This window comes from Andrographis paniculata, unplaced genomic scaffold, assembly GCF_009805555.1.
Source record: "Andrographis paniculata isolate CXL003 unplaced genomic scaffold, ASM980555v1 Contig83END, whole genome shotgun sequence".
Lineage (NCBI taxonomy): Eukaryota > Viridiplantae > Streptophyta > Magnoliopsida > Lamiales > Acanthaceae > Andrographis > Andrographis paniculata.
In genome coordinates this window covers 3757299-3782030 of record NW_026137621.1, presented here as the reverse complement: position 1 = coordinate 3782030, position 24732 = coordinate 3757299, and the positions used below count along the sequence as shown (strand labels likewise).

The following is a 24732-nucleotide window of genomic DNA, read 5'->3' as shown; positions in this document are numbered from 1 at the left end:
CGAAACGAAAAATCGGAATTTTGGGTCAGTATATATATTCGATTATTAATTTTCTCATGTAGTATTGTATATAAAATATATTTTTCGTTCTTTAATTTAAACTATCATATTTTTCTTGATTTTTTTCTTTTTTTTTTTTTTGGGGTTCTAAAATTTAAAGTTTACATGATCGTCTTCTTATGTTTCAAAATTAATATAAAAATGAATATAAGGTATTGAGAAATGAAAAAGTCCTATAAAATTACATGTAAAAATGATAATTGAGAGTATTTAGGGTTTAATTTATTTTCACTTGTGTCTATTAGTATTTTCAAAATTAGCTAAAAAATATTTGTTCCATTAATAATTTGTAAAGGGTATACCTTTTTTTTTTTTTTTTTAAGTCCCTCATGTGACTTCTTTTACCATTTTAGAATCATAAGTGGATAATGTATAAATATAATCTTATAATGTCACAGTTAAGAATTCATTGTCATACCAGCAAATTATCTCTTACGGAACGAAAGTATATATATTTTTAAATTACTTATTTGTCGCTTTAAGTCTCATATATGTGCGCAAAAGGATTAGAGCAACAAGTGTTAGTTATAAGATTAATTTCTAGCAAGATTAGATGATATATGTGTAATTGAAATAATAAATTCGAACTACTTCCTCCGTCTCGGAACTAAATATTCATTTGCTTTTTGCACGTAGTTTTAAAAATATTAATATTATATTAGGATATAGTAGGAATAAAGTAGAAATGACTAAAATAACCTTATTAGTACGTGTGATATAAAAGTAATGACATTTGTGTAATATACTGTAAGTTGTAAGAGTATTTGTAATGTTAGGTAGACAATACAGTTACTAAAAAAGGAAATTGATACTTTGTTATGGGACGGACTAAAATGAAAAAATGAATACTTTGTTATGGGACGGAGGGAGTATTAAGAAACTTAGAATATGCTCACTTTGTGTTTTTAATTATTTTATTTTTTATGTTAGGTATGAAAAAAGGTTGAGGGCTTCGCCACTTGGACTACACCCTCATTTCCATATATGTTATGTTAATTATATGTATATATATTGTATTTCTTATATACTACCTCCGTCCGGCTTTTAAGGTCCCATTTAATTTTTGCGTGTTGATATTTGAATATTAATTATTAGGGTAAACTGTTTTTTTTAGTCCCGTAACTGGATCCCTTTATCATTTTAGTCCTGTAAGTGGAGCCTGTCGCAAATTAGTCCCATAAGTGAAAAACTTTCGCTGTTTTAGTCCTCCGGTGCCGGAGACGCCCGCGTGGCTAGCTGAAGGTGACGTGTCCGCCAAGTGTCCCGCCAGGTCAGCGACACCTGGCGGACACGTGGATTTTTTTTTCATTTATTTTTAATTTTTTAATATATTTTTTTAATTGTAACAAATAAAAAAATACAAATAAAATTTAAAATAAATTTAAAATAAGTTTTAAAAAATTTTTAAAAAATAAAAAATTAAATGATAAATCCACATGTCCGCCAAGTCAGCGACACCTGGTGGACACGTCACCTCCGGCGAGCCATGCGGGCATCTCTGGCGCCGGAGGACTAAAATAACGAAAATTCTTCACTTATGGGACTAGTTTGCGACAGGCTCCATTTACGGGACTAAAATGATAAGAGGGTCCAGTTATGGGACTAAAAAAACAGTTTACCTTAATTATTATATCAAGACGTAGTAGAAACTAAGAAAAAAATTGCAAAAATACTTCATATTGTATCTTACAATACTAGTAAAAAGATATTTATATAAAAAATTATACAAATATAAAAATATTTTTAATGTTACGCAAAAGATAAATGTGACCTCTAGAGACGGACAAATGGAGTAATATTTATGAAAAAATCACTAAAATCTTTTTGAGTGAACAAATCCTAAATTTCAACTTTGGTAAAATAAAAGATAGAAATAATAAGGGATGCCATGCCACCTACGAACCTAATACTTAATATATACATGATTGTCAAACTAAACAAGTAGAACATGTGACCTTTTCCATAAATAATACTACCTCCGTCCCACAAGTGGTTTGGTTACAGTAGACTTAAGAATTTAAAATAAGTATTTAAAATAAAAGATAACTAATTAGTTTAATTAAAATAAAAAAAAAATTAATTAGAAATTTTAAAAGAAGATTAAAATGGGTAATCATTTTTCAAAAAAGAAAAATGACATGAGATGTCGGACGGACAGAATCGGCAATATAAACATAATAAGTGAGACGGATAGAGTAATAATAATAACTATTAGTAAAATACATAAAGAAAAGAACAATTTATGGTATATTATGTTAACATGAAAGTGGTGGTGTAATAAATATATTCTATTGGAAAGTCCAATATTGGGTGTAAGAGATTACTATTATTATACTTACACACATATATATATATATATATATATATAAACACAGAGAGAGTAGATAAGGGACCAGCTTATTGTAAGCCCTTCTTTAAAGCTTCTGCTTATTAGTTTCCAGAGGACCACTCAATATTTCCTCTCAGATTTGCATCAACCACATATATATACATACACACAACTTGTATCTATATATATATAGAGAGAGAGAGAGAGGGTGTGTGTTTGTTTATTTTTCAATTTTCTGTAAAACACTCACACCCTCTATTGGAATTTCACCCAACTCATGCAAATACGCACCCACCCACGATCGAATCTGGGACCCAACTCTCAAGTGAGGGATGTCTCACCGCTTGATCTACAAGGGTTTGACGAAAAAAAACTTGTAGGTTATGGTTCAACGTCAGGGTGACAAACAATATACGGTATTACTATATATAACACACTATATGCGTTAATATACTCATTTCGTCCCACATACCATATCCACGTTGCGTTTTTGTCCGTCTCACATTTCATGTCATTTTTTTTTTTTGAAAATGATTACACACTTTAATCTTATTTTAAATTTTTTAATTTATTTATTTTTTTAATTTTAATTAAAATAATTAGTTATCTTAATCTTAACTTAAAATTATTTATATTATAGGATAATTATTTTCACTGATACATTTTTAATTATCTACTAATTACACTCCTTCTGCGACACGGTATATGAGACAAAAAGATTAATATAACTACAATACATGATCTAACAACACATTTTGTAACAACAATTGATTTTAACACATCATATATTATTATATATTACACTTATAATTATGAACAAATAATATATATTTTTATTATAAACAACGTGTGTTGTGTATAATAAGACTAGGAGTGCTTATTAGTGTAACCTTTCCCCTAGATGATATACACTTAATATTATTTATTAGTGAAGTGTATTGATTAAAATATATCATTGATAGAGTGATATAATTGTAATTTAAGTTAGAAATATAAAAATATTTTATTAGTATCTAATGTTATATTTATTAAATTAGAAAATAAAAATATTAATTGTATATAATTCAAAATGCTCAAATGAATACATTGAATATTTTTATGGCTATATGCTCTTTGATTTTCTTTTTTGATTTTGTTTATTCAATATTAAAATTTCACATAAAAACATATTAAATTTTTTTTTTATAATTAAAAAATAACATTAAATAACTACTAGTTCATTTAAAATATATCATATTTTAATTAGTACTCCATTAAAAAGCATATTAAAACTGCATGTATTTAAAAAGATTACTCTATAATTAAGTAGCATTATTGTCACCTTAATTTAGTGGTACAAAGAAAAGGGGAATAGCTATTTGGGGTTTACCAGTGGAATTTGATTTTTGATTTTACTATTTATTTATTTATTTATTTTTAAAAAATTATCAAATTAAAAGTCTATTTTTTATTCATTATGTTACACTAAAATTAATATTCAAAACATTAAATCAATACATATTTATATCATCAGATACTGTTATATAACACGCTATAATTATGAAACAACTTCAATATATAATAAATCTGTGTGCTGTTTGTATATATTACGGGTGCTAATTTAAAAAATCATCACGGTACTGATTTTTTCAATTCTAACACCCGACCGTTCCCTATGAAGTCAATCAACACGTTCTCTTATATTGCAATATGAATTTATGAGGGGCAGTGAGACTCGAGCCCGCGAGATGTTCCTAATCATTTTACCTAAAAATTTAAAATTTAATAGATACACATTATTTATATAAATTATATATTATGAAGTCAAGAAATATATATATTTTTATAAAACATCACATTTAATAACTATTTAAATTAAGACAAAAATACAAACTCAAACTCAAATTAAACAAATCTTTGGTCGTGTTCTTTTGGAATTGGTTTCAATTTTTAGTTTTAATGTTAGTTTTGGATGTGATATTTTGTAAAAAATAATATATATAATATTTTACAATAATACATTCCATGACAAAAAAAAATTTATATGCAAAAATTAAGTATCATCAATTGTTATTTAAATACAATATTTTTAAAATTCGATCCTAATTTCTAAAAGTAAATTAAACATTATGGTTGGACGGAGAAAATATATATTTATGTATATATATATATAAGTATATAGATTATAGATATGATCAATAACTGTACTCCCTAATCTTGCAATTTTTGGGGCTAAGTTATAATTAATAATATATATATATATATATATATATGAGCTAATTAAATTCAATAAGAATTATAGACAATGTATTGCTTATTGCACATGCTCATACTCAATAATTGTACTCACCCTTTATTCACACACACATGCAATAAAATAATAATAATAATAATAATAATAACTTTACTCACACACACATATGCAATATAATAATAATAATAATAATACTTGCCCAAATAAAAAAATTTCCAGAAAAAAGAATAGAGGATTTGGAAAATTTCTATTATTTTCTTAAAGTTTTCTTTAAAAACAATATTAAATCAAATATTTATTTTTAAATTTATATTATATTATATTAAAAATTAATCTTATATTTAAAATATTATATCAATATTTATTTATATCATATCAAATAAACACTGCAATTCAAAAAATTACTACTTCAAACTTCAAACTCAACTTGTAGGAGTTTATAACATTTTTTTTTTTGTTTGAAATGGTAAAAAGTTGATTATGTGTTACATTTTGCATAAAAAAAAAATATATTTGATGTAATATATTTAAATAATTAATATTGATAAATAATGCCAAATTATTTCAAAGTGTATACATAAATAGCATTCGATGATGCTATTTAAAATAGAAATAAAAATAAAAATCTATTTATAAATAGTGTAAAAAATAATTGTAAAATATATGTAGGGATGCATTTTCAAGTGGTTGGTGAATGGTGGGATACCAATTAATTAAGTAAATAAATGCACTAATTAATTAATTAATTAATAAGAGCAGCTAATTAACCAATTAGTTTCTTCTATACAAGTTTTGACCATCTATAAAAGGATCCTACGTTGTAGGAAACTAGGGGAAAAATTATGCATTTTTTTTTTTCATACAAAATAAATTTGAATATATTACTTCGTTGATTCCATAATTAGATTTTTATTTGTTTTTTACACGTAGTTTTAAAAATATTAATATTGAGATGTAGTAGGAATAAAATATAAATGATTAAAATAACCTTATTAGTATGTGTGATACAAAAATAATGTCATTTGTGTAAATATATTATAAGTTGTAAGAGTATTTGTAATGTTAGGTAGATAGTACAATTACTAAAAAAAAAAATACATACTTTATTATTGGACGGACTAAAATGAAAAAATAAATATTTCACTACAAAAAAATAATATATTTGTAACGGAATTCCGTCCCTAAAGTTCATGTAGCTAACGTAATTCCATTCCTAATTCCGTCTCTAATGTCATTAGTAACGGAAAAAGTAGATTTAGAGACAAAAAAATTTTGTTACAAAATTGATTTTTTCTTGTAGTGCTTTATTATGGGACGGAGGGAGTATTTTAAATTTATATAGAATCCCTTTAAAGAGAATAAGGTTGTGTTTGCTTGTGCTTTTCTGACTCGATTTTTATTGTTCATGCTGTTTTTTGTAAAAAAAAAAAAAGGAAATATCAAAGAAAATAAATTATTTTTATTAATATTTTATAATACAAGTATAATAATATTTGTATAATATAAATATTAAAATATTTTAATATTAAAAATAATAACATAAAAAATAAATGTAAACTTTAGAGCTGGACAAAGAAACTAATATATACAAATACATATTATATATATTTTAGTCAACAATTCAACACAAATATTATATTCTTTATTATTAATACAATTTTCCTTGCTTAATCTTAAAAACACATCAAAAAAAAAAAAAAAAAAAATGCAAAGCCTACATTTTTTTAAAAAAATAAAAATAAATTAGGCCTTAGTTAATTAGTTTCCGAAAAGTCCAAAAAGGCCTAGTCGTCATTTCATTTTCATGTTGACTTGAAAAATTTAGCATCGTGTTAAATTTTCAAATCAAACGCCTATAATACATACAAACAACACATGTTCTTATTACACACAACATATGTTGCGTGTAATAGATGTGTGTGCTGTTTGTTCAGAATTATATATGTGTTGTATAAGAGTATGTCATGTGCTAAAATCAACTGTTGTGTATGACGTACGTGATTATAGCATATGTTGTTGATTTGTGTGTTCTATTTGTATTATATTAATATAACATGTGTGCTGCCATAGGTGAAAATAGTGTATTGTTTGTTATTACATGGTGTGTTGTTAGTTCATGTGTTGTATTTGTATTATATTAATATAAACAATTATGATGATTGAAGTAATACATTGTATTGATTGTTATTACATAGTGTGCAGTATAGTGTTGCATTTAAAGTTCAGCACTGTAGCCGCGCCTCTCTCTCTCTATATATATATATATATTCCCCCGTTTCATAACTATGTATCCATTTGCTTTTTGCACGGAGTTTTAGAAATATTAATAATATTATATTGAGATGTAGTAGAAATAAAGTAAAATGACTAAAATAACTTTATTAGTATTGTATGATATAAAAGTAATGATATTTGTGTAATATATTGTAAGTTGTAAGAGTATTTGTAATGTTATAGATAGTAAAATTATTAAAAAAAATTGATACTTTATTATGAACAAATTAAAATAAAAAAATTGGATATTTTATTACGAGAGTTGGAGAATATAAAATAATGTTGTTTAATTTGGTGTGTGGAGTCGTGTAATGTAACAGTGGTAGCTAGGGGGGGATCACTCAATTAAGTCAAGGATTGCTGCTTCCATATTTAATAATAATAATAATAATATACTCCGCCGTCCACTGAAAGATATGCTTTTGTTTAGATTAAAAAAATATTTAACATGGTATTTTATTTTTAAAAATTACTATTAAATAGTATAAAAATTTAAAAAAATATCCGCATATACTTTTAATGTATAGTTTAGAAAATATATGTATTTAAATAGTTATTGGTTAATAAATTTTGTATGTGAATTTTTGTTATAATTTTTATGATTTAAATTGATGTAAATATCTATAAATTTAAAAATATTTGTAATGTATAATAAACTTAATATTCACTACAAAAGAGGTTCTTAATGTATACCTTGCTTTTCAGCAAATAAAAATAACAAATAAATATATATTTTCAATGGATAGAGAAAAAAGCAAATAAAAATGACAAATAAATATATATTTTCAATGGATAGAGAATTTTTTTTGGTATATATATATATATATATATATAGTAATCCCTCCGTCCAGCTAAAAAATATATATATTTTTATTTTGGGACGTCCAATTACAAAGTAAATATTTTATTAAATACCTCACTTTTTTCACAAATACTTTTACATCGTACTCCCTCTGTCCAGCTAAAAAGTATACATATTTCTATTTTGGGACGTCCAATTACAAAGTAAACATTTTATTAAATACTTTTTTTTTTCGCAAATACCCTTATTTTACATCACATCATTACTTTTATACCAAAAAGCAAGGGCAAATATGCCATTACACTACTTTTAACTACCCATTATAATTAAAATACTATTATTTCTTAAACACCGCACCAAAAGTAAATGTATACTTTATCCGTGGACGGAGGGAGTATCATTACTTTTACACCAAAAAACAAGGGCAAAAATGTCATTTTATTACTTTTAACTACCCATTATAATTAAAATATTTTTATTTCTTAAACATCGCGTCAAAAGTAAATATTTACTTTGTGTGTGGACGAAAAGAATATATAATATGGGAACTCATATTTGTATACTTTTTAAATACTTACTAAGAATGTGTTTCTTCAATCCAGTTTTGGGTTGAATTCCTGAGCAAACACTGTTACAGAGGAGTTTTGGGGGATAGATGTTGTCTCCTTCTTTTATTTTTTTTGTTTTCTTTAAAAAATTATAAATATAAAAAAATTATAATAATTATAATTTAATAAAACATATACAATATAATATAATTATAAATTTATTTTATTTTGTCAAAAAAAAATAAAAAAACTTTATTTGCAGCCGACAATTATGGTTTATTATTATTATTATTATTATTATTTTGACAATTATGGCATTTGTTACTGTAGAGTCCAGAAAGAATATTATTATGATTTATTAATATTAGTATTGTATGTGTGGTCTTATTCTACACTGATGCAACTGCTACTTCTCAGCACCACAATTAACTGCCACTTACGTCATCATTCTTTATTCCACATTTTATTTTCATTCATTCATATATATATATATATATATTATATTTTATATTTTTAATATAATTTCAAATAAATTATGGAATTATAATATATAAAGAATCTATCATATATTTGATTTTACTTTTGTAAAGAAAAAAAAAAAAACCTCTTTTCATTTAGAATCAATATATCTATTTATATTTTATAAGTAAATTACAAAATTTTAAGTATTTTATATTATAGTAGTAAATGAATAACTATATCTTTAATAGAATTAAATAAATAAGTGATATTATTTTAATAATAATTAAAATACAAAAATTATTTATTTATTTATTTATTGTGTGGGGCACAATTATTAACAAATTGAAATGAATATATTAATTTAGAACAGATAAAAATATAATAGATAATTTGGTTCAAGATGAAGAAAATATATTTTCTTAAAAAAAAATATAGAATCCATATAGTAAAATATTGTGAAGAAAAACCAAAAAGTACACTAAATAATATTACACCATCTACTATTTAAATTTTTACTCAAAACATTTGATGAGATAATTTAATGTGGGTATGATCTTTTGATTAATTTTTTGTTTTTTTTATAGTACAAAAAAAAAAAAAACACTAAAAAGATAAACATGAATAATTATTTGCATACAACATAAATTTGTTCCACACCACTGGATTATCTGTTACAGAATTGTACATTTATATTTATATTCTATGTAAAATAAATATCAAATATGTTAAATATTTTAGTTATTTAGTTTTATATTGAATTTAATTTTATATACTATTGTCAGGAAGAATAGTTGTTACACTAAAATTTCTTAGAACACATATTCAATGGTTATATTACAGTTGTAATACTCTACTGTCAACTGAATGCATATGAAAATACAAAGCAGTAAATGAGACAAAGAGTTTGTTTACCCGGTTTAGAATATAAACAATTCTACGTCTGGGAGATACCAATTCAAGAGAAGTTTACGAGTCATGCTGATTAAGAACAAAGACAATCACAACTCCTTCGACTCAACCTCTACGGTTTACCTTGGAAATTCCTTCTACAGGTTTATGTTGTCACAAACTCGTATCGACAACGACCACGGAGCAGAGCTGATCAGAATCTGAACGTCTTCCCTGATCGGAAATCCGATTTCTCCTTCCTCTGCGAACTCTCCGGCAAAATAAACATGACAGACACTCACTTAACACATAGAGAAGGGAAGGGTTTGGGTTAAAATGATTGATACATTTTTTTTTCTCACTACACACACTCTCAAAATCCTCACAACAACCAACTCTCTCACTCCACACTTATCTAAAAAGCCACATTGCTGTGCATGTAAGACAAAACCAATTAAAACTTTTTTTTTTTCACATAAATGGTATGATGTTCTGATGCAATTTGACCGCCCAAAACATCAATTCCTTTGTGTCGTGTGCTCGCCAACCGAGAGAGTGTAAAACAAGCAATGTTGCTGTTAGACTGTTGCGGCAGCCATACAAAATCTGTTACTGCTAAAGAAAATCTATAAAAGGCAACAATAAAAAAAAAAAAAAAATGGAAGAATCATATGCCAAAATAGATGGAGGGATTTCTTGTTCAAACAACTATATTAGATTGTTATAATTTAAATTTATAGACTTTGTTCCATAGTGCATGTATAATTATAATAAAAAATATATATATTTAATATAGCTTTAAAAAATTCAAAATTATTTTACAAAATAAAAAATTAATTGATTTATATTTATTATTTATATATTTTTATAGTCTCGAAATAGACAATTTAATGACAAAATTTCTGATAGTGCTATATAATCCAATTTTCGAATCGTTTCCAATCAATTTCTCATATAATACATGGGACATTTTTTATAAAAGAATTAATAGTATACATTTTTATACATAAAATAAATAGAATCATATAATACAAAAAACTCAACTCAAAATAGTGTTATTTTTTTATATATATAAATAAAAATTAAGTTGAAATAAAATACGAATAATAATAATAATAATAATAATAATAATAATAATAATAATAATAATAATAAAAAGATTATGGCATGCATTTAATCTGTGATGTGTCATTTTCTGGTTCAGAGATAGTTATTTAGAAAAGGACAGTAACTAAATAAATGCCTGCCTGCCTGCATTCCAATAATGCAAAACTTATTTTTAGTTATTTATATACTCCCCCGTCTAAAAAATATAGTCATATTATATTGGACACGAAATTTAAAAAATATTAATATTATATTAGTAGTGGCTAAAATGTAAGGATAAATGACTTTTTGTCTTTGTGAGTATATTTGTGTAAAAATAGTGACAATTGTGTAATAATAATAAAAAAATAGGGATAGTTTTATAATGATATAATTATTTATGAAAATAAGATTATTATTTTGGAACGGACAAAAGTAGTAAACAACACTATTAAATTGGGACGCAGAGAGTACATGACACAAGGTGAAAGTAAAACTGCTACTTCATTTTCATTTCCATTTAAGGATTTTTGGATTTTGCTTTCGACATATATATATATATATACATATATTTTCATATAATAATCGAAATTTCTATGGGTGAACATTCAAAATTTATGGTTTAAATTTATCAGATTCGAATCCATTCATAAATATTTCTCCCGTCGTGCAATTGTATATTTATTTGACTGGACACTAATATAAAAAAAAAAAGTAAAAATAAAATTTTTTACCCTTTTTTGAATAAAAAATATAAAAAAATAGTATTATGTTACTAAAACATAAAAACTTTTACTTTTAATCAATATTTTAAAAAATAATAATAATCAAAATTGCATAAAATATTTATTGGGGACTCCCGTTTGAACTTTTAAATGAGATGGTCATTCTGAATTCGAGATTGTATCAAAGACATACATTACCTACTTTGATTATATGTTTTGATTTGATTCAGTTAACACTGGCTTCTATTCATAATAAATTTAGGATGAATCTGGTGTTGAAATAAAATTAAAAAATAATAGTAGTATTTAATAGTCAGTGAAAATGCATAAGATTTTTTGATATTTGTATCATTTGACTTTATGTATAAAATAATTATATTTATAATAATATAGTTTTAATTTAGATAAAAATGAAGGGTATTTTGATATTAATGTATGATTATTTATTTGAAAAGGGATACTTTAAAATATGATAGATGAAAATAGTAAAAATGATACTACTTCCGTCCGGCTCCAAGGGTCTTATTTACTTTTTGCGTGTTGATTTTTGAATATTAATTATTATATCAAAACGTAGTACAAATTAAGAAAAAAATGCAAAAGTATTTTTATTAATGTCTTATAATACTAATAGAAGGACATTTGTACAAAAAATTATACAAATATAAAGATATTTTTAATGTTAAGTACAATGACGCAAAACCTAAATGTGATCGTTAGAGGCGGACGAAGGGAGTATAACTTTCCTCTCTCATTTTAGCACAATCCTTAAATTATTCATAATAATACTTCACACGCAAATTTACCGATAAATAAAAATATCTAAACGATTGATCTCCGCTTAGTGCAAACACACACACTACAAAAAAAATAATATATTTGTAACGGAATTTCGTCCCTAAAGTTCACGTAGCTAACGTAACTCTATTACTAATTCCGTCTCTAATGTCATTAGTAACGGAAAAAGTAGATTTAGAGACAAAAATGTTTTGTTACAAAAATAATTTTTTCTTGTAGTGACAATTACAAATATTTGAGAATCGAGGTGCAACAAGAGCCGGAATCAGACCGAGATGAAAGAGGGGGCTAATTTTTCAAATTTCGAAATGATCATCATCTATTTGTTATCCAATAATTTTATGAGTTATCATATTTCGAAAATGTTACAAATATCAATCTACAATGACAATTGCATATTACCAGATGAATTTTGTATTATATAAAATTGATAAATAGTTAAAAAATTTATTAAAAAAATAGCTCTTAAAAATATCACCTCCTATGTATTTGGTTAAGAATTTTTTGAAAAATTTTATTTTTCCTATTTAATTATTATTTATTATTTTTTTGTTCATATCTATTTTTATAACATCAAACAATTATTATGATATAATTTTTTTTATTATTCACATAAATATTCTATCAATTTTTAGCAAATTTTCTAATTTGTTTATTATTTTTATATTATATATTATAAAATAAAAACAGAAAAATTAAAAATTAAAAGAGGATGGGTGGGGGAGGGGGGCTGAAGCCCTTCCTTGCCACCGCATACATCCGCCCCTAGGTGCAACTAAAGGTTGAATCTCTCAAACCATTTGAACACATGTAGGTAAAGCACACATGAATTTATAACATTCTAACAGTCGATCTCGACACTACCAGATTTTTGTATCTCTATTTATTAACAAGCATATCGAAAACAAATTTGTAATTTTCTTGAGGCAATCAAACTTCATGTTCCTATAGATAGTTTCTTTTATTCATATTCTTGCATAAGATTGAAAATAATAATTACTCATTCCGTCTCAATACAATAGTTCTATTTACCATTTTTTTCCGTCCCAAAATAATAGTCTCATTTCCATAAATAATCATATCACTGTAAAATTACATTTACTTTTTCATTATTATTACACAATTTCTACTATTTTTTACACTAATACACACGGCAAAAAAATCTATAGTTCTGAGACAGAGGGAATATATTTTATTTTGAACCAAAAATAGACAAACTATCAGCCTTACCATTAAATAAACTGATCATTAATGGGCCTCGTCAAGCAGTAAGCCCATCTGCGGTCATAAATCCCATCATTGAGCTTCTTTAAAAATTATTGAGGCCCTGTTTATCAATAATTTTAGCATTATTTAACTTTTTAAAAATATCACATAAAATATATACTTCTCTTCTGTCCTAAATCAAAGAGTCTTTTTAACATTTTATAGTAAATTAAAATAATATTATTTTATTAGTTAGTAAAAATGTGTAAGAATTTTTGATATTTTTGCTATTTAACTTTATGTATAAAATAATTGTATGGGTAATGACATATTTTTAATTTAAGTAAAAGTTAAAAGGTATTTTGGTATTAGTGTATTATTAATTTTTTATTAAATTTTAAATTTCTTAATTTTTTTTTATTTTTTTATTTTAACAATCGGCTATACAATTTATTCTATAAACGAGTAAGTCGTTTACTTATATAGATTTTTTATATTTCTAAAACAGCAAAACTTTACATAGGTGTTCGGTTCATAGAAATAAATTCATTTTAAATAACATTACCAAATGTCACATTAATCCACATCATAATGGATCTTCAGTCATACATTTTACAAAAATACATATATATATATATATAGACAGAACCAGCAGTAAAAATTTAGAAGAGCAAAATTGAATTTTTTTTTTTTATCGATTTAATGTTTTATTTTTATTTTTTTATTCCTAGTATACCCTGAAAAACAAAAATTGAAAATTTTAAATATTTTTAAAAAAATTCAATAAAATTACATAACATTTAATATATTTTTTAATATATAAAATAAAATTTAAAGACTAAAAGTATAAATCAACAAACGGATAAAATTTTTATGATTTTTTACATTCCAAAATAAAAAAATTAAAAGAGACAAATTACTATAAAATATATAATTTTATTATTTTTACATAAAAAAAAAACTACATATATTTTGAGGGCTTCGCGAAACTAGCCGTCTAATTTCACCTCTATATATATATATATAAACATACATATGCCTCCATGAGTGCTCGAAATGAGCACTCGAATGCAAGAAAAGCAAAGAAACTTAAAAAAAAAAAATAAAATAAAAATAAAATTTAAAGAAGTTCTTACAATTATGGTTGTCCATTGTTGCTTTCTGTCTCAACTTCAAATCGAACAAACTGTTGTAAGAGAGAATGGTGGGAGGGGTGTCCTAACTCCATCTCCTCCCACCATTCTTTCTCGTCCCACCGGAGTCGAATCTCCCGAAGCGATGCCGGCCGGGAGTCGAAATCCGGTGGTTGTCCGAAGACCAAAGGAAGCTTCGCCAAAGCACGGCACTTTTTCAATGTAACTCTTTGAATCGATCCGCAAATCATCGCCGCGTCGCAAACGGTCTTAAGTTTCGGTAACCCCACGAGATGTAGACACTCGAGTTTCGGGAGCGCGACGACGCGCGATTCTCCCGATTCGATTACCTCCTCGGTCGCCTCGCAAAATTCGACCTTGATCTCCTTCATGTTCGGGAGTTGTCGCGCTTGCAACCCGAGCTTCTTCATGTTCTTGCAAAAGGAAATGTTTAGGACACTAAGCGACGAGAACGAAGATAACGGCGGCGATGATAATGATGACGAGCGTCGCGGCGCGCCGTGATTCAACGATAAGTTCATAAGCCTCTCGACTTCGTGGCAATGTCGAATGCTCAAACTTTCCATAGAAGTCGGGTTGTTCAATCGCGGAAGAATTTCTACTAAACACGCGCTTAGCCCCGTGCATCGTTGCAAATTTAGATGTCGGATCCCTTGGGCTAATACCGTCGTGTCGTCATCTTCTCGCCTTTTGTTGAAGTCGTATTCCAAGAACTCGAGTTGATTGTAGCCTATGAACTCGCGGTAAAGGTACCGTTTGTCTAATCCGACCTTGATGCAATGATCCAAACTCGGCTTATTCCTTTTCAGTCGGTTGCAGTCGTTTGTATCCTTCACTCGCCCGTGAAACTCGTCTAAATGATTTAGCTCCTCGATCTCATCGACCGGTGCTTCGACATGGTACGGGAGGTATAGGCATTGGAGGCGCGGAAAGTTTAAGAAAAAACCTTTCGGGAAAGTTCTCAAGTTACGAGTCACATTTAGCGACAAGTACGTGAGATTGACGAGTTCTTCCATTCCTCGCGGCACTTCATGTATCGCGGTTCTCGTAAGATCCAACTCTCGGAGTTCTTTGAGTTTTCCCAAGTACGGTACAAATTCGAGATTGTAACATTTTGTAAGTAGCAACGCGCGAAGGGCCTTCGTTTCGGATAGAGAGTTTGGTAGCTTTCGAATCCGAGTTTTAGACAAGTCGAGAATGGTTAAGGTAGGCATGTTCGCGAAAAATGAATCGGGAATAAACTCGAGAGGATTATTCTCCAAGATTAATGTCGACAACGTAGGACAATTTGGAGATCTCCCGTCTTGAATTGTCGTTATCCCGTTGTTCATTAAGGAGATCCTCTCGAGATCTTTACTCCATTCTTTTTCGCGCGGTATCTCTTTCAATGAATAGTGCCCGACTATCACTTTAGTCCGGCCTTGAGTAATTTTTAGCGCCATCGCTCTCACCATATCGTGCATCGTTACTTTGTTGTGGTCGAGTTTTTCTAACAAGCACGCGCTCGCCAATCTATCGAGTACGGCGTGGCCTTGGATGTACAATTCTTTTCTACTTTCTTCTTCGCCTAGATACCCCTCGACGATGAACTTTTTGATCAATTCTTTACGATCTATCTTAGCATCTTCGGGATACAGAGAACAATGGAGGAAACAAAGTTGAAGCTTCGTGTACCCGTTCGTATTCGTCGCATCGCGATCTAATCGATCGAAACTATACTTAAGAACTTTATAAACGCGCTCTTCCATCTCTTGTTGCCCCATGATCGATCTCCTTAACTCGGCCCAAGCGTCGCGCCACACGTGAAACTCAGTCTCGCCCTTCATGCTCCCCGCTATCGTAATAATTCCTAGCGGCAAACCACCGCATACTTTTATCATATTCTCGGCGATCTTATGTACTCGCGGAGTTAGACTCGCTCGTCGCCCGAGCGTTTCGACAAACAAGTTCCACGCTTCGTTCTCGCTTAATGTCTTCATTGTGACGATTTTTTTACAGTTGATTCGACGGCACACGCTTTGTAGACGAGTTGTTATCAACAATTTACATCCTTCGATCGATAGAGGATCTCCCAATTTCTTCAAATCGATGTCTTTCCACACGTCGTCGAGTATGAGAATAAGATTCTTTCTTCGAGATAGCACCCTATGCAATATCGACGCTCTCTTATCTTCGTTTTCCTCGTCCGAAAGATCGAGGCCTACAAATTTCGCAACTTCGTCTTGCAACGTAGCGTTGCGAAACTCTTGAGGCACCGTGATCCACGCAACACTTTCTTTATTTCGTTCTAAAAGTCGATTATTGACGTGTTTAGCCAATGCTGTTTTCCCAACACCCCCCATACCGTGAATCCCAATGCTCGACACTTTTTCGACCAAGAAGAAATGCAAAATATTTTTCAAATTCTTGTCGAATTCTTCTCCTACCAATTCCCCGATCAATAGTTTCTCTCCTTTTTGATCGTAGGCATTAAGTACAAGCTCGCCAAAATATCGACTTTGCTCGACCAAACCGCGCACTCTTGCTTCCAATTTCGCGGCTTCACCTCCACCGATGAACTCTCTTACAAATCCTTCCCTTTGTAGTCGATTTTCCAAGCTATGGAACTCGCTTTCAAGCGATTGTACTTGTTCTAACCATGTATGAACTTCTCGTTTTCGTTTCTTCTTGCCCGATAGCTCGGCTTTATTTATTTCCTCGTCGACATCGGAGGCTTTAGCACACAATAATCTTATGTTACTCACCAAAGAGTCGAAAGTATCCTTGTCATTTTTGCTCAATGCAAAATTCATGAGCTTCTCCACAAGTTTAGAAATGATCGGTTCTCCAAACTTCCACAAAAACTCCATTTGATCCTGAGAATTTTCATGTGTATTGGTCAAATTTATAGAGAAATCAAACATTATAAATAGCAAAGTTTCTAACATATAAAATCACAACATATACGAAATGTAATGAGCTATAGATGCATCACCAGAAAATTTAACTTTTGTATGATGTTATGATATAAAAATGAAATTCTTTATTTAAATTTAAGATTTGAATAGTCATATTTTAAATGTAAAATTTATTTTTATTATAATTAAAAAAAAAATAGTTAATATGATATTTTTTTAAAAGAAAAAATATAAATATTAGAACTTTGGCAAACTTTACCAAAAGAACACACCTATGAATTTACTACTATATGTTTTATATTTGGTCAACCCAAACTTATTGCTATTCCTAATCTTTAATATTAACAAAACTCACTCAATTTTTAGTACATATTGTTTGGTTTTTTTTTAAAAAAAAAAATAATAAAATAAAATAATATTAATTTATTATTATATTTTATATTATAATAAAAATTAATTTTTTATTCAAAAGATGACATTAACATATATGTATATCAATAAAAATTCAAAAATTTTACTATTTTTTATATTATGGTTTTATCACTAACATTTTCAGACATAAAGATATAAAATTGTAATAAAAATTATGAAGATATTTACTTATTTTTTATTTTATTTCAATGCTTGTTCTTTAAATATATAAATATATATATATATATATAGAAGAAAAATAGAAACGCAGTGTAAATTAAGTAGTAAAAACCAAAACACTCACTTGTGTGTATTTCTGTGTCTCTTTTTTTTTTTTTTTTTTTTTTTTTATCATATTTACTATATTGTAGTTATTTGAACTGAGTGTTGATTTGATTTTTTTATCTAAATAGTATTTTGATATTGAATTTTGTGAAAAAAATAATATATTTTTAATTGAAAACTGAACTGAGTAAATAATATTAATTTTGATTCGAAATATTAAAAGAAGAAACCATATTATTGTAGATAGGGTTTTTTTTTTTTAATTTTTTATTTAAAAGATAGGTTTTAGTTAAAGGAAAACAGTTCTTATAGGATAAAGCCAACACTACCAAAAATAAAAATAAAATAAAAAATAGTATATTAGTAACGGAATTCTGTTCCTAAATTTGTAGTTAACGCAATTCCCTCTCTTATTCTGTCTCTAATGTCTTTAGTAACGGAAAAAAAAAGGATTTAGAGATAAAAAAAAAAACTTTGTTACAAAATTGATATTTTTTTTAGTGATAACTACACACATTTGGGGGGAAAAATATCCTTTTATTCCTCATTTATTTAATTTCGACTATGTTTGAAATTGAAAATTTATTGTGAAGTGGTCAATAATTAACCTTAGACTATAGTTAATATTTAAATGGATTAAACTTTATTAATAATTTAAAATTGAGTAGCCAATGAGATGACTTTCAAAAGGATATGTTTTTTAACACTTAAAAAATTCCTAGGTTTCATTTATTTATTTTTTTAATCACATATAGAATTAATATTTTATGTTTATTTTCAACTACAATAAAATAGTAAAAAAAACATGTATCTATCATTAAACGCGTATTGAGATTTAATATATACACAATTATTAATTTTATTCTAAAATTTTGAGTTGTAGTAATATGTACCTTAATATTTTATACACAATTGTTATTTTAAATAAATAAATAAAAATTCTACTTGATTTATACTGTTTTTAATTAAAAAAAAAATGTATTATTTTATTTAATAAAATATCACATCAAAATGATATTTAAACCAAAACATAAATCAATATTCCATTTCAAATTACAATCAATCAAAAAATAATTATATTTTAAAAAATAATAATAAACCCTAATAAAAAAATATGTTAAAAATATTGCAATAAAATTGGATATATAAGTACAAATACATAACACAAATTGAAATTTTCATAGAAAATACGTTTATTTTAACTACAAATTAACTTAATGAACATGTCTCTATCGATATGACCGAAAAATAAAATACTAACTTAAGATACATTCGGCCGGTGAAACCTATTACAAGATTAAATTATACACTATAATTAACTTTTATTTAATATAATGATGACTTAATCCACATTTTCACATTCTAATTAAACTTTAAAGAAAGACTAAGTTATTGTCTAGTAATCTTATAAGTCGAAATAAAGTGAGAAAGGGAATTTACGAATCAAATTTGTGTGTGTTTTTGTTTCTTTATTTATTTTTTTACTCTTTAATTCTTAAAAAAAATTAATAAAAAATATATTATTTATTTTATAAAACATCGTCGCAAAATATTATTTAAATTAATAATTTGTAAAATTTATTCAAGTTAGCATCTTTAATTAGTTAACTAGTTTTACTTTTGGTATATTTTAACTAGCTAGGTGATGAAAATTTTTGATCATTTTTTCATAATTTTATCCTTATTTTTTATTAAAATTTTTAATAAAAAATAAGGATAAAATTATGTAAAAACAAATAAATATTGTAAGAGTTTTAAGCCATTCTAATTTAACTATTATCTTAAAACTTGAGAGGGAGGAAATAATAAATAAATTTAATGACAACATAATATATATGCTTTAAAAGACAAACTTGTATGCAATAAAACAGTGAAATGTATACATATGTATATATATATAGTGACGAAACTAACCTTTAAATTTTGAGTGGCAAAAATATTATAATTTATTTAATATTTAACTAATAAATTTAAATAAAAAATCATGGTAGACTTATATATGAATTTAGATAATTTTGGAGAGCAAATTATATATAAATACATAAAACTATATTTTTAACACTAAAAAATCATAAAAAATTAGGTTTGGAGGCCAATTGGCCTCCCAAGTCCCAGTTTAGTTCCGTCCCTATATATATATATATATATATGGGACAACAAAAAGATTTCTTTAACGACAATATATAGTTGCAAGTGGTAATATTACATTTGAGAAATTAAAAAATAGATACTGACCTGCGATGGAATCCTTAATCAGTTCGAAAGAATAATGGTGCCTGAATAGCTGGAACTATTACAGTATATATATATATATAGATATAGAGAGAGAGAGAGAGAGAGAGAGAGAGAGAGAGAGAGAGAGAGAGAGAGAGAGAGAGAGAGAGAGAGAGAGATGGGGCATATGAAAAGATAGGAGAAAGAAAGGAAAGAGAAGAAACTATATATAAACCCTAAAGAAAAAGTCCTGTTGACATTTCAAAGTTTGTCTTTCTTAATCCAATTTGAACTATATATATATATATATATAGGGTTTTATTCTTTTTAATTTTTTTTATTATGCAATTCACAAGATTTGTTTTTTTATAAAATTTTGTTTGGATTGGACTTGTGTAACACTGTAGTTTGAGGATAAAAAAATGCTATATTTTTTTAATGAAAACCGTATATAATTTTATTTTATTTTTTTATTGAGATTAATAAAGATGTAAATTTAAAACAAATTACTCTTAGAAAACATGACATTTAATTATTATTTAAATACATAATACAAACCATATATAATAATGCATTTGAAATACATTCTAGAAGTGTTTTGATTTTAAATTATTTAAGAATTATAAAATTTTAAATTAAATAATAAATATGAAATATATAATATATAATATTCTATTTGCATTTCTCAACAAATCTCCGTAAATATTATTAAAAATATATAAATATACACATTAATATATTATATATTATTCACTTATAAAAAATCAATCATTCAACGCAATATTATTTTTTATATTACCAATACAGTTTCACACGACCACACACAAAAAGTGTTAGTTGTGATCTTTTCAGGAATAAAATTTATCTGATGAATAATTTGTAACAAAATTGAAAATCCGAAGGTAATATATCTCAACTTCAACTATATACCTGCAAATAAACTAAACCTAAAACTCAAAATCAAAATCAAAACTCTATCTAGATAAAAATAAATAATACTCCCTCTGTCCCAAACATCGTGCAACATTTGTGTTTGGCACGGGAATTTAGGTGGAGATTATTAAGTATGGTAATTTGAGATAATTTGGATATTAAGTGATGTGATTGAAAAGAAAAATGATTATTTGTTTTTTTTTTATTTGAGTGATGTGATGGGATAAGGTGAAATGTATATTAATATATGTATAAAAATATTATTAATTATTTCTAAATTTGAAAATGTTGTAGTAAATTTTGAGTTCAATCCAAATACTCCATCAAGTAGCTTGACAATAATCGAACTTAAAAATCGCTCATTTTAAGTGATTCACAAAATTAATGACAATTTTTACCATAAGGCTATAAAAAATAATCAAATCTAGAGTTCCGAGTTTCCAAGAAAATGACTCAAGTTCAAATTGACTAGGCATATCGAAGAATTCTTTGTCAAGTATGTGTTAAAGCCGTGTAGACAATCTTGACAATTTTGTCAAGATCAATACTTTCCCGGTGAAGTGAAATATTTTAAAATCGTATGAATTTAGAGATTAGTACAAAATAAAATAAATATGCCTCGTAACTAAGCACCTTATGCATTTGCAATCTGCGAGCTCGGCTATAAGTGATCGGTCCAATAAACATGCACGAAGGTTCTTCCTTAGCCTTACCACCAAAATTATAAAATCAATTTACCGAACATATTAAATCTTACCATCTTCGGTAAGTATTGGAAAAGAAAAAAAAAAAAATTATTAAGTACTTCATGCTTGGCTTCTTGTACTTTCAATGCCGGCGATCGAGTGATGGGTCCCACGGATATAAATAAAAGAGTTCTCTGGACATTCTCTATCATTGCCCAACAATGGGGTGTGACTTTGGCAAGAAAAACCTGCACCAGATTCGATCAATGCAAGAATACGACGTCGTTTTAAACGATTCTATATGATTATGTATTATGGATTATGTAGGCAAGTGATAATAGGAACTTACTGACTGACTTTTTAGGGATGAAATTAGGGTTTTTCTGCATGTCGTGGTTTGGCAAGAAATTGGGTATTTAATTTGTTTGTATTTGATGAAATTGGGGGTTTGTTCTGTGGATATAGATACAGACATGTGTATGTATTGTTGAAGAATTGAGGCCCACCAGTTGTTGATCGAAACCTGCAGGCATCATGACCTTGAAGAAACGCGATTCTGGAGCAGCCATTGTTGAATAGGAAATTAATTAAGAAGCTAATAGGTAGAAGAAGAAGAAGAAGAAGATGTGGCTTTGGAGTGTAGATCGATCCTCCATTAACGTACGGATATATGTGTTTTTGAAAGGCAACTGTTTAGCTTCCCATCGAACCTGCAGCTCCTTGAAAGGTCTCTGCAACAATTCATATTTAATTTTATTTTTTCAACTATTTCCGGCAGGGGTGGACAAAAAACCCGAACTTAAACGTCGAACTGCTGAATCGAATCGAGTTTTTTTGTTAACCGAGTAAATTTGATTCAAATACAAAGGTTGTATATTTAATATTTATTAGGTTCGGTTTTTATTTTTATTTTTATTATTATTATTTTTTTTTTTTATGTTTGCTTAACAGAACCGAATATATTTATATATTTATATTATTATATTTTAAAATTTATATTAATAATAATATTCGATTCGGTTTAATATATGCATGTATTTTTTATTTAATTAGACCATCCGCTAGGAGATGCACCACATCACTAATTTTTTAAAAAACAAAAATATAAAATGATAGATACTTGATCTTATTCAATTGTCATGTGTTCCAATTTAAATGGGACACATGACACTTAGGTATATATATATGATATATATTATATATGTTTTGTTTTTGTAATTTTTATTGAATTTATTGTTATATTTAACTTTTGTAATATTTTTATAATTCATAATATTTTGTATTATACAAAACGATACTAATATTGAATATATTTTATCAATTTAAAATTTAAAATATATAAATACAAATATTATATAATTCTATTGAACAAATCAATATTAATAAATTTAATTTAAATTATTAAATAAAATATAATTATAATTTTTTAAAGCAATTAAATAATATAAAATTATAATTAAAAAATAATATATATAATATGAAAATAAAAATTTATTAAAAAATTAGAATAAGTATCTTTGTTGTTGTGAATATAAAATAAAAGAGAGTATCTCTGCTGACGTGGCATAGAGAAAAAGTGACGTAGATAACAAAAAATAGTGGAAATACCCAAAAGCGGGTATCTCCATTGCAGATGGTCTTAGAATTTTAATTATTTTTTATATATTTTTTTGTTAATTTCTGTTTGGTTCGAGTTATTTGCAAATATTATAAATATTTTCAGTTAACCGAAATTTTCGGTTCGAATACGGTTCGCAATTTCGGGTATTTGTTCCGTTCGATTCGATTATACCGGTCTAATTGCAAATAAACGGTGCCACCTTAATTTCTGGACGTTTGTAGAAATAAACTGTGCTATTAATGTGGATATGAAGTTGTTGGGTCGGGCCGGATAGGCCTGGCCCATTATTTAGGATTAAGTTTGGTATAATAAATTTAGGTCTGGGCCTTATTATGGGCTTCATACAAATTCATTAATCAGAAATGAGTCATGGTTATTTCCGCCTAAATTTATTTTTGTTTTTTTTGTTAATAAAAAATATCAAATTTCTTTTTTCTTTTTTTAATTTTAAAAAAGAAAATTTTCTATTTTTTTTTTCCTTAACTTGTACAAAATTGAAATAAAAAATATTTAAAATGTATAGTTCGGCCCAGCACAATTCCGTACGTGGATCTGGGCTATTATACTGTACTGCACTGCAGCCGTGCATTTTCTTTTTTAATTTAATTTTTATGATTTTTTTAGAAAAAAAAAAAAAAAAACCTACCATATATCATAACAAAATTACTTACTCTATTTTAAGATTGAAAATATTATTCCCTCCGTCCTATATAAAAATATTTATTTTTTTATTTTAGTCCGTCTCATAACAAATATCAGTTTTCTTTACTATTTACTTGATAATACAAATATTTTATAACTTACAGTATATTATACAAATATCATTATCTTTATATTATTTTTACTATATTTCAATATAATACTAATATTTTTAAAATTACTTAAAAAAAATATATATATATTTACTTATGGAGAGGGAGGGAGTATTATATTTATATTTGTATTACTATATTTTATACAAATATTAATAAAAATATTTTGTCTTTTTTATTTAATTTATATTATATTTAATATAATAATTAATATTTAAAAATCAATATATATAAAAATATATATATATATATATAAACATTCTAAACAGAGGGCAAAACGACGACACAGCAAACCCTAATTAACTTAA

At 26.5% G+C, this 24732-nt stretch overlaps 1 protein-coding gene across 1 annotated transcript; it reads right to left on the bottom strand.

Annotated features, from left to right (window-relative positions):
- Positions 1–14549: 14549 nt before the first annotated feature.
- Positions 14550–17414, bottom strand: LOC127241718 (probable disease resistance protein At4g27220). Its single transcript, XM_051260890.1, has one exon. The coding sequence runs from the start codon at positions 17412–17414 to the stop codon at positions 14550–14552; it is 2865 nt and encodes a 954-aa protein (XP_051116847.1).
- Positions 17415–24732: the final 7318 nt, after the last annotated feature.